Source organism: Dunckerocampus dactyliophorus, chromosome 8 (genome assembly GCF_027744805.1).
Source record: "Dunckerocampus dactyliophorus isolate RoL2022-P2 chromosome 8, RoL_Ddac_1.1, whole genome shotgun sequence".
NCBI lineage: Eukaryota > Metazoa > Chordata > Actinopteri > Syngnathiformes > Syngnathidae > Dunckerocampus > Dunckerocampus dactyliophorus.
In genome coordinates, this window is record NC_072826.1 from 29,128,148 (window position 1) to 29,141,028 (window position 12,881).

General features: G+C 41.2%; 1 protein-coding gene across 1 annotated transcript in view; it reads right to left on the minus strand.

The window, feature by feature from the left end:
- Positions 1-158: 158 nt before the first annotated feature.
- grm2a (glutamate receptor, metabotropic 2a) overlaps positions 159-12,881 on the minus strand; it is a 53,272-nt gene continuing 40,549 nt past the window's right edge. The window contains exons 5-6 of the mRNA XM_054784761.1: positions 6,228-6,405; positions 159-6,152 (exon numbers count right to left, since the gene is read on the minus strand). Of these exons, the coding sequence (XP_054640736.1) occupies positions 6,079-6,152; positions 6,228-6,405 (252 nt within the window). The 3' untranslated portion in view covers positions 159-6,078. The remainder of the gene's footprint in view (positions 6,153-6,227; positions 6,406-12,881) is intronic.

Below are 12,881 nucleotides of genomic sequence, written 5' to 3' on the forward strand. Positions count from 1 at the left end.
CGCATCCTGGGAAGTATCAACACTTTAAAAAATATAAAAATATATAATATATATATATATTATTTTGTGTTTAATTACTAAACACAAAAATAACAAAACTCACTTTTAAAAATGGCTCAGACTGACTCAGCATCTTCCTCATTTTGTTGCTCTTTCTGAATTCCTACTAAATTATGTTGTTGTTATGCTGTTTATGGGCACAAGAGTTATTCAAGTGTTTTTAGGTAAAAATTGAGTTTCAGGGTGTTTGGTAACACATAGAAATTGCAGCAAATGCATCAGGATGCAGAAATGCATGTGGTTCTTAAGGTATCATTCATTATACGGCTGAAAAAGTGGGGCATGAAATATACACGGCAAAACCGAGAGAACTTCAAGTTCAAGCCATCACTGATTAGTAAAATTTGTATTTATTACTAAATAATCCTAGCACAAAAGATTAAAATATATGCCCGAAGAGGGATGTTGAATTACAGTATAACTGTACAAGTATAAGCGTATACTCATTTAATAGAAGTTCATCATATCAATCACAACTTTGAACACAAGATGGCAGTGTTACACAGTATTACTACTACATTACGGTCTATGCTGCACAGTACTGACTGCTGTATTTATATTAAATATCTCAGTAGAGGCAAGGTAGCAAGATTTATTCATATTTTTCATCCAAATCAGCAGAATGAATTGACTGATGACTAATTATATCACCCACTTCTGGTCTGTCTGCATCACTCAAGACTCATTTCAGGGATATTACACTGTTATTGTCAAGCTTCAGATACTCAAGAAAGGTCAAATAAATTATTATGCCAATCAATGGGTCAGTAATTCTCAGCCACCGTGCCTGGAGAATATCCCATTTCACTTATTTGGCCTGAGAATGATTACAAATAATATATCTTTATTCATCTACGTATGGCAGTGATAGTGACAGGAAGAACAATTAAATGCAGGGGCGGACATACCATTAGGCAAACACAGGCAATTGCCTGGGTCACCAAGATATCTAGGCGTGGAGTAAATTACTCAGACCGTTTGGGCGAGAGGCAGGAAACACTGCAGGAAGAGGTGCAGAGTCTGGAAGATTGAGAAAGCTTTCTGTGCAGGTTATCATGTGTAGCTGCTCTGTAGGAGTCCAACACTCAATACAAAGGCAGGAAAATTAGTATAATAGGTCCCCTTTAATTTATGTGCTTTAAACTACATCAAAATGTGCAATCTATCATGATCGTTTAAACTGCTCCACCCTCCCTTCTCTTGCAACAGACTATTCCATGTTCCATGTCACGCAAAACAAACTTGTTGGCATGAGTTGGAGAACACTGATGCGGAGTTACCCCAGTGGAGCGGAGAAGAGAAAAAGGTGAGAGGAAAACAACCATATTCTATGGTAGACACCCAGGCGAATGCAATAGTTTTAGGGATGAAGCTGAGAGTGACGCTTTTCATCAACGTTGTGAGTATCAAAGTGGTAAACTATATAAAATGTTGCTTGATGTTCTTATCAATTACAGTGTGCTGCGCTTGGCGGAAGTAATAAAAGGACTTTTGTCAGTGCAAGATTGTGGAGCCCCAATGATTGGGTTTGCCTCGGTCGCCCAAATGACACAATACGCCTTTGCACACAATAAGTCAGTATACTCACTGCACTGCATACTGTTTGTACCTTTTGTGACATTTTTGTCTCATGGTGTACTCTTGACATTTTTTTTCCTAATGTAAAATATGTGGCTTGGCTCAATAAAAGCTGTGTTTCTAAAAGTGTGAGGCAGGCGTCTCACACTTAAGTTGAGGTGCAGCAGCTTGAGAAAAATAAAGACAACATTTTTCCAAATATATAATTAATTGTGAGCACTGGGACCCCACAGGGGTGTGTGCTGAGTCCACTCCTCTACACGCTCTTCACCTACGATTGCGTGGCCTCCCACAACAACACCAGCATCATTAAATTTGTGGATGACACTACAGTCATCGGCCTGATCACTGGTGGTGTTGAAACATCATACAGAAGAGAGGTGGCGGACCTCATAGCTTGGTGTCGTGATAACAATCTCCTTCTCAATACAGATAAGACTAAAGAGATGATCATCGACCCAAGAACAAGGGAAAAGGAGCCGCATAGACCCCTGTTTATTGATGAGACTGAGGTGGAGAGGGTGAAAACCTTCAAGTTCCTTGGCACACACATCAGCGAGGACCTCACCTGGTCTCACAACACCCAACAAATTCTGAAGAAGTCCCAAAGGAGACTGTACTTCCTGAGAAGACTGAGGAAATTTGGCATGTCCACCACAATCCTGAGTTGCTTCTACAGATGCACTATGGAAAGTGTCCTTACCGCCTCCATCACTGTTTGGTACGGTAACTGTACAACACATGATAGGAAGGCACTCCAGCGGGTGATCAAGACCTCACAGAACATTGTTGGGGCAGCCCTCCCCTCACTGCAAGACATTTATAAAACTAGAGTCCTACGCAGAAAACACAACCTCATCAAGGACAGCACACATCCACAACACTCATTATTCACACTCCTACCGTCAGGTAGACGCTACAGGAGTTTGAAGTCCAGGACCACAAGGCTGGCGAACAGCTTTTACCCACAGGCCATCAGGCTTCTCAACGAAGCACTCACACACGCTGCACGCACACTGTATCTTGCTTGCTGCTGTAACAGATGAATTTCCCTGCTGTGGGATTAATAAAGTACTACTACTACTACTTATTTATTTATTTATTTATTTGTATTATTTATCTGTATTAATGTCTCTTCTGTTGTTGTTGCTTAATTTATTGGTATTTATGTTTCTTATGTTCTTATTCTTTTTCTTGTGTTTTCTTTCTTTTCTTGGGAGAATGAACAGAATAAGAATTTCATTGCATAGTATAACTACCTGTTTTACTATGCATATGACAATAAAACTCTTGAATCTTGAATCTTAATTATAATTATACATGCACAAAACAGTGCAAAGTATAAATGATGAATGGATGGAAGTTATTGTGAGTTTAGTAGTGCTTCTCACCTGTATCAAAGTGCTGGCCCTTGCAACCTTTTTGGCCCCATGGCGGTTTATTTAGCAGTTGCACTCAACAAAAAAATGCATGGACAGTGAGGCAGCGATGCGTAGGGTGCTTTGTTTGGGCACTCGATTTTACGGAACGATACAGCACAGAGCAAACAGCTTAGTTTGTTACGTGCAACACTGTACAAAAACAGAGTATATGAAACCTCAATTTTGGCAAAAATGTTTGACAAAACGGAGCATACGGAAACAGAGGTTTGACTATCAATAAAATTGTGGCAGAAAAAGTATCAGTATCAATACACATTTGAAATGTTAAGGATCGCCCGTCCCTACTCTTTATGAACTTCCTGGACTTGGAGCTTATTAAAAATGATAAATTACATTCAATATGACTGCCTTTGGCTGTGTTGCGTTCATACAGATATTTCAATAGCCTGCCCATTTATGTATGGTATTTATAACCTTTCAACATTCATCCATCATCTTCTGCTTATCCAAGGTCGGGTCGCAGGGACAGCAGCCTAAGCAGGGAAGCCCAGACTTCTCTCTCCCCAGAACATAGATCCACCGGTAAACTGAGAGCTTTGCCTTTCCGCTCAGCTCCTTCTTCACCACAACAGACTGATGCAGGGACCGCATCACTGCAGACGCAGCCGGAATCCACCTGTTGATCTCACGTTCCATCCTTCCTCACTCAAACAAGACCCCAAAGTATTTAAACTCCTCCACTTGGGGCAGGATCTCATCCCCGACCTGGAGATGGCACTCCGCCCTTTTCTGTACAAGAACCATAAACTTGGGCTTAGAAATGCTGATTTTCATCCCAGCTGCTTCACACTTGGGTGTGAACCAATACAGTGAGAGTTGAAGATCATGGCCGGATGAAGCCAGCAGGACGGCATCATCTGCAAAAACAGACCCAACCCTGCAGCCACCAAACCGGATCCCCTCAGCGCCCTGGCTACACATAGAAATTCTGTCCATAAAAGTAATGAACCAAATCGGTGTATCAACAAAGGGCAGCCCTGGCGTAGTCCAACCCTCACTGGAAACAAGTCCAACATATTGCCGGTCATACAGGGGACTGAACTGCCTAAATAAGGTGGCTGGATACCCCACAATACTCTCGGAGTACTTCCCACAGGATTCCTCGTGGAACATGTTTGAATGCCTTCTCCAAGTCCACAAAACACATGTGGACTGGTTGGGCAAACCCCCACGCATCCTCAAGAACCCTGCCGAGAGTGTAGAGCTGGTCCACAGTTCCACGACCAGGACAAAAACCGCACTGCTCCTACTGAATCCGAGAATCAACTATCCGGTGGATCCTCCTCTCCAGAAGCCCTGAATAGTCCTTACCAGGAAGTCTGAGGAGTGTGATCCCACGATAGTTGGAACACACTCCGGTCTCCCTTCTGAAAAAGGGGGACCACCCCCCCGGTCCACCTATCCAGAGGCTCCCGATGTCCATGCGATGCTCCAGAGTTGTGTCAACCAAGACATGCCCACAGTATCCAGGCCTTCTAAAAAAATCTAGTTTCTGATGTTACCATTGTGCTTGAAGTGCTATGTTTTGCTATTATTTGTTGCAGCGTTACCCCAGGATGCAAAGACAGGTCAGCTGGTGTAGTCAAAAAGGTCTTTGTTATCCAAAAATGAGCTCACAAAGAGCGGCATGGGTCACCAGGGCTGACACAACAAAAGTATAAAAATTAGGGCTGTCAAATGATTAAAAATTGTAATCAGACGAATCACAGTTTTTAAATAATTAATCATGATTAATCACCATTAGCAACTATATCTAACATGCCCATTTTTACTGTATTTAATGAACAGAAAGATAAATGACAGGACAGGATTGTATATATTTGTATGAATTAACAGCTCCAAATGAACTTAATGTCAAACCAGCTAAAATATACCACACAAGTCTAAAAATCTATTTTTCTCACACTAGTTTCTTTAAATGTAGCAGAACATTTGAATCACATTTTAAGCCCTGTAATTATGAGCAATGAGGGGTTGCGATCAGACATGGCAAATGTACAGGTTTTCAGCGTATTTTCCAGCAGACAAACAACCATTCACACTCACACCTATGGACAATTTAGAGTCGCCAATTAATCTCACCTGCATGTTTTTGGGAATGTGGGAGGAAGCCGGAGTACCCGGAGAAAACCCACGCGCACACGGGGAGAATATGCAAACTCCACACAGAAATGCCCAAGGGAGAATCGAACCCAGGTCTTCCCGATCTCCAGGCTGTTCCTGTGTTGGCCAACGTGCTAACCACTAGGCCAACGTGCTAACCACTAGACCACCGTGCGGCCGACAGCCCTAATAAAAAATACAAAATTCCAAAGCAAAGTAGAAGTAGAGAATAGCATAAGCTCACCATTGAAATCACTTCCAATCATCCAACGCAAACGTACCGGTCCATCATTGCCCCAGTACCAGTGCTGTGCTTACGAAGCCTGCTGATTATTAACGAGGAACATCTGAGACCGGTAGCTGCCTCAGAACAAGGCCAAGAGAACTCAAAACCGTGCAATACGGGAAATGGATATAACAAAATAAGAGCACAACAAAAGGAAACATCAATGAACAAAGGAAAACCAAACCCATAAGTCTCAATTGTCATGTGGAACATGGCATGAAGACTGCAAATGTGCTTCATTCCATGCAAGAATTCACACCGAGCCAATTTGGTATTGATAAAAAACACATTTTATTTACATAAATTACAAGAAAGCACAAACTTTTCACCAAAGTCTACATTAAAAACATCCCGTATATAATACATTTAACAGTTGCACTATCGTTTACTCCATTTGTTGCAATAAAAAGGATGGCAATACTCTATGTAACTTTTATTGGCACTGAGCTTTGAAAATCTCTTTGAACTGAACAGAATAAAATCATTGGGACATTGTACTCACATCACTTTGCGGACAACAAAGTCAGGACAATCATCCTCTGTAATATCTGAGACACCTGATTGAGGACTAGTGGTTATATAATTGTGTTTACAACGCTTGGCTGATCTTCACAAGGAAGACGTCGTGGAGTCGACCACCTCTCGCCCATTACACACTGTCGGAACGATATTGGAGGCTGATGCTGCAAAACAAAGACACAAACGCATACATAGTACATGTAACAAGTAAAGCATGCGCCATGTCACTTGTCATGTACCTTGAGAGAAACTGGAGCCCGGGCCGGTGGTAACACTGAAGCGGGTGGTGGCCACCCTGAGAGTACAGACATTCTTCTGTGGCTGGAACAGGATGATGTGGACCTTGGGAGCAAACAGGCAGCCCAGGACGACCGACCCGCTCAGACTGACAGAGATACACATGGTGGTGGTCTGCACCTGCAAACAGAGGTACACACACTCATTCATTACACTCAATGCAAATATAAATGTAATACTTTTGCTTTTGGCCCCATTTTTCATGAGCTGAACTCAAAGATGTAAAACTTTTTCAACGTACAAATATTGTCATAACCTCAGTGAGCACTTCTCCTTTGACGAGATAATCCATCCAACGCACAGGTGTGGCATATCAGGATTCTAATTCGGGATTCTAAAACAGCATGATTATTACACGTGTGCCGAAGGCTGGCCACAACAAAAGGCCACTCCAAAATGTGCAGGTTTACTGTATAGAGGGGTGAGTATGCTGACCATGCTGCCCCCTACTCCCATACAATTAGACTGCACATTTTGGAGTGGCCTTTTATTGTGGCCAACCTAAGGCACCCTTGTGCAATAATCATGTTGTCTAATCAGCTTTTTTATATATATATCTATGTATATATCTATATATATATATATATATCTATATCTATATCTATATATATATATATATATTATTTTTTTAGAAATGTTAAATAGTTCTGGGAAATCTGTCACGGCAAGTATAGCGTACTGATTAGCATCCTGTCCATTGGTCGATCAATGAAACTACCGCTGATTGGTCCTCGTCTGGGCGACAGCGATGACAAGTTGAACATTTTTCAACTTTCTGGGATCGTGTCGCAAGACGTGTCGCATGACACGCACAAGCATAAATTTTCACACACACGAATTTCGCGTGTCGCTTGGCTGGACGGTGACACGCGATAACCGCCCTATTGCGCAAGTTCCATTGAAAATGAATGGAGTCGAGGCGATGTCGCCTCCCATGTGTGGCGCCCATACTTAGCCAAAACGCGGGACACGTGCATGTGTGTGCAGTGGCAGTCGGAGGTATAAGGCGGATAGCCCGAAAAGCTGCTCTCTCATCCAAAGTCTCCCTAAAGAACGTGCCTGACCCTCTAAGTTTCACCAGTGATTTTGAAAAAGTAAGTCAAATATGTTTTTTTCATGCTTCCCCTTTCATATCATACAGCCCAGGGGTCACCAACGTGAGCCCCCCACAACCACATGAGGCGCCTGCAAGCCAGTCCTCGGTCTTCCCCGAAGCATCCTACCGGTTGGACATGCCCTGAACACCTCTCATGGGAGGCGTGCGGGAGGCATCCTGACCACATGCACGAGCCGCCTCATCTGGCTCCTCTCCATGAGTCTCCCATGAGTACAATATTTGGATATAATATGCATAACACATAAAGGTCTTTACAATAGGGCGTGCAGTGGCTAAATGTCCTCTGCTCCATTCAGAAGCCGTTTTGAATATTACCACCGACAGTAGTGTATTGCAATGACTTTTAAGTGAATTTAATAATTCACAAGTGTTGCGTATGAAGAGGGGAGGACAAGTACTCTGCTTTTGCAATAACATTCTTCCAGACGTGTCTTCTGCTCAGGGATAAAGAACAGCATGTAAAGCAGGTCTAAGGCAGATTTCACACCGTTCGGCCTTGAAAGTACGTATAGGATTTTACTTCACAATGGCAGCACTACTGTGTGAAGTCACTGCATTCATCTCCTCGCTGACGCTTCAGGCTGTGTTGGTTATTGTGAAGCCTTTTGAGATGATCCAGCACGGAAGGCAAGCTGGTATGGACCTTGGATCTCATTGATTGATGTATGTGTGCTGTGTTTGGCTTGCTCTGGCAGGGGGATGCTGTTGTACAAACTAAATAAATCTGTCATCTCCCCCACTGCCATTGGATTTTAGACCACAGGTGTCAAACTCAAGGCCCCGGGGCCGGATTCAGCCCGCTGTATCGTTTTATGTGGCCCGCGAAAGCCTGAAAATTACACACATCAAAAGGGCACTTTTAAAAATATATATTTAAGAAAAATATTTTATTTTATTTTATTTTATCTTTACAAATTATTATTATTATTTCTGTTCCTAATTGTCATATACTGTATAAGAATATATTTATTTAAATATATTTATTTCTTAAAATTTCTTAAAATGTATTTATTTATTTATTAACATTTATTTTTAATATATTTTATTAAATAAAAATAACTGCATTTATTTTCAAAAATCCAAAAGACATCATCTTTCTTGTATTTTTCTTTTTTTGTATTTTATTGTTTTTTTTTTTTTTTATTAAATGTCTTCGGTCTGTCAATTTTGTACTGCATGCAATTGGAGTTTCTTTAACAGAATCACACAATAGTTATATAATCAAAATTTTCAAATTTCTTTGGCACTTTGACTTCTGATTTCAAAGTAAGTAAATAAATAAATAATATAAGTAAATAATCACATGTGTAATAATATCATGAGGAGATTATACATTTAGAGGTGACCCTCTGAGGGCAACCATACAGTAACTGCAATGTGGTCCACGGTGAAAACGAGTTTGACGCCTGTTTTAGACCTCTTTAGGTGTATTTTACCCGAGTCAGTGATGAAAAGGCTCCTGTCCTTCCTTCTTAAAAGGTTGTGAGTGAAGCTTTTCTAATTTGGCCAATCAAGAGCTGATTGTGATTGTATCATTTCCTGCATTGTGATGGGTCCGATGCACATCTGGCAAGGTTCAGTAATGTGTCAGAGGTTGCGTTCCCCTCTATCCCATCAGCCTCGGGTGTTTTCATGGCGGCGCTGTCTGTGGGTGTTTAATCAGTTGTGTTTGCCGCCAAGATGAGATGACCAGCCCTGGCATATGAGGGGAGACCTCTCCCTCAGGGCGCCAAGAACAGCTTCAATATTTCATATGATAATCAAATAAGTTATTCATGGGCCAGTGGATTGTATTTAATTTACATTTCATGACAGACCGCAGTGAAATTTTTCCCCTCACTGGAGATTTGCATCAGGGTGTGACGACCATGTATTAAACACAGATAACACTAACGAGTAACATCGTTGCAATGACCGACTGCATGCTTTGCTAATTATTTATTGGTCAAAGGAGAGTTTTCTTTGTCTTTTCCGGCTGTAACTCCCCCGCATAGCCAGCAGGGCCTGCAGGGAGGGTTCATCTGAGCATCACCACAGTCCCAGGACAGAGGGCACAGCTGGGACCTTGCATCCTTGTCTTTCACACTCCATTCCACATAGCAATGTGCAGGGACACTGGGGGACATCTAGTTCCATTTCTGCCCTCACAGTCCTGCCTGGCTTCTCCTCCTTTCTGCAGAGGCAATTGTGTCAGGGGAATCCGCTGTGTATGTCGCTCTTCTGCCTCCCTTGTGTTGCAATGTGTTAAGATCCCAGAGGGAAATACCCCAACAACTCAGGTCACTTCTGTCAATTTTGTGTACAGTATATGGCATGATGTTAAAATAACTACCTTATTAAGTGTTTGGGAGGAGAAAAGTTAACATTCCAAGGGTCATACCTGCAAAATAAGGGAACGAAGAAACTGTCATCTGCAGTATCAGAGACGATTTTTTTTTTGATGAAAGTAGGGGTGCGGTAGGGCTGATTTGAGGAAATTATGATGTCATACTGATAAATCCGACAACATTAAAAATATCTGCGATAGCCGATAATTTGAAAAAATGCTCCAATGAGACGAGATTACCCGTCCTGTGCATGTGAGCAAATTAATCTCTCATTTTTTCTCCTGCTTGTGACGTTAACAGCCTGTCGTAACTTCCACTGAGCTCACTTGTAAACAAACATTCACTGAGGAAGACTTTCATGCTAGTTTTACCAAATGCTCCACAATGAGGGTAAAAAAAAAAACATCGAGCACACAAAAAAACGTAGATCTTAAAACGTTATCGGAATCAGTTTGAAAAAAAGATATCGTGCATCCCTAGATAACCGTTACAACACGGAAAATTGACAGGAAAGTATTTCAACAGGAGGGCGACGGGGAAAAAAGGGCACAATACATGAGTTTCCCCGGAAAAATGGGAGGGTTGACAGATGTGCCATGGGTATCCACGACGGGTATCGCCAACGATAACATCAAACGGAAATGGTCCAAAACACCACAAAACAAATGCAACGGGTAAATGAAAGTTAGACAGGCTACCAGGGGAGCCAGACCTGAGGGATGTTCGTCTTTAAAGCCATGAGCGGGATGCCCAGAAGAAAGTTGGCGGAATGAAAAGGTACATTATTCTTTATGTTTCTGTTGAACACTTGGCCGTCAAACTCGGTTGCGCTATAAAAATATTCCATCTTACATCTTTAAAGGGGCTGTGCCTCACTTTAAGAGTCCCTGGCAGCCTGGCTTACTTGCGTCTCGTTCTGTGAACTTGCAGCATTGTTCTCATGCGGTTGTTTCGGGCATCTGTGTGGCTTTGTGGCAGTGTCAGCATTTTTCTTTGGCATTTGTTTTTGATCCTACAGCAGGGGTGTCCAAACATTTTCCAGCGAAGGCCAATAGTGAAAAATGAAAGGATGCAATTTTGTCATTTTGATATTTTGTAAAGCAAAACATGTAGATATGCTAAGAAGTTGTATACCGTAAATTTTGGTGTATAAGCTGCACCACCCACTAAATTTAGAGAAAAAAAACAGATTTGTTTTCATATAAGCTTCACCAGTGTATAAGCCACATGTGTCCACGTCATAAAATGGCATATTGTGGCACGCACAAGTCCGTGAGGACCAGTCAGCTCTTTATTTGACAGGTGCCAATCACAAGCATGAAAAAACTCACAATGAGCTTGTCAACCATTGGAAAATGCAGGAGGTCTCAGTCTGACTCACGGTGTCATCTTACAAACAACATTAAACTCCTCACACAGCAACTAACACACAAATGTTGTGCCTCTGAAATATACAATCATGTACCAATACGACTTTAATATGAAATTAAGTTGCTGTGTGATGAATTTTGTGTTGTTAGTGAAGTGTTCTTTGAAAGATGACACCCTGTTATGTTGTTATGCCGTTATATATAATGACCTCCACTGATTTCCAGCCGATGGACAAGCTCGTTGTGAGTGCACTGATAGCTTGTGATTGGCTCCTGCTAAAGAAAGAGCTGTCGTTTCCTCCCTGACTTGCGAGTGGTACAGCATTTGAACAATTAGTAGTAGCTCTGAAGTAAAGGAGATGTCACGAGATTAAGAGCACCGCTGTATAAGCCGCAGGGTTCAAAGTTTACGAAAAAAGAAAATCGGCTTGTACACCGGAATTTACGGTATATTTTTTAAAAATTGCATCTCAGCTTTGTGATATAGGTGAAAAAGCCTGTTATTGATTAATTTTAAAAATATTTGCTTTTTTCCTCCCATTTCTGCTGTTTTCTTAAATTTTCCAATGTATTTAAACTTTTGTCTTAAATAATCTTCCTACATTTTCTATTAGGACATTATTCCCATAATATTATGACTTTATTCCTATAATATTTACATTTTTTTCCCAGCCTAATTTTCCAAAAAATACAACCTTATTTTGTTTTATTTTGTCACAGTTGCTTGTATGATCTAATCTTAAATCTCGGGGCGATATGGCCCTTTCTGTCGCAGGCCCGAGACTTTGGAAAAGCCTTCCCCTGAACATTAGATCTGCACGAACACTGGAGCATTTTAAATCTTTATTGACATCTTATTTTTATGGACTGGCTTTGAACACAGGTTACCCTGGGCATTGTTTTGACTGTTTTTTTTTACTGTTTTATTGGCCATTATTTGCAAATTATTGTCAACGTTATTTTGAGACCATTTTTCATGAATGTAATGATGATATATGGCATAATAATGGGAGTACACCGTATCAAAAGCAATAAGTTTTAAATTATTAGAGTATTTAACATTGTAATTGGAATGTCAAGAGCTTTTTAATAGAATGAACAAACAAAATAATACATTAAACAAACAAAAAAGACAGAAAAACCCGAATCAACATAAAATGGACTCTGTCTCTTAACAAAAATTGCACATAAATAAAAATGACAATAAATCACAATATTTCTGATTTCGAATCATTGTCATTTTTGTTGTGGCAAACAGTGCAAGAATAAACGTGCCTCTCGTCTTTTTAACTCAGAACCTGCACAAACCTGACATTAAAGCGGTAAAACGCAACACAGCGTAAACATGCTCACGCAGCCTGAGTTGCGCTCACGCAGCCCGAGTCGCACACACACAGCCGCACTCGCATGCTCTGCTAAACTAAGCTAACCCCGCTAGCTTCCATTCACGTTTCGTAGGAAAGGAGATTCAAAGGTTTTTGGCGCCGTTTTGACATATTTAGCTCGGGAGGGGGCGGGTTAGTGTTTGTGATGAGATTCTGCCATGATTGAGTAGTCCGCCAGGGAAATACTTCCCCGATGACATAATTTCATTCACATTATGTCACTTTCCGTGAGTGAATGTCACTTTCTGCAAGTGTCAACTTTGTTTTTACTTAGCGTGCCATTAATTGATTATTGATTATCGCGACAGGCCTAGTGTTTCAACATAAGGATTGTGGGAAAAATTCCAAAAAAAGTGCAGGGGTGTCAAACTCAATCATCCAGGGGGCCCAAACACAA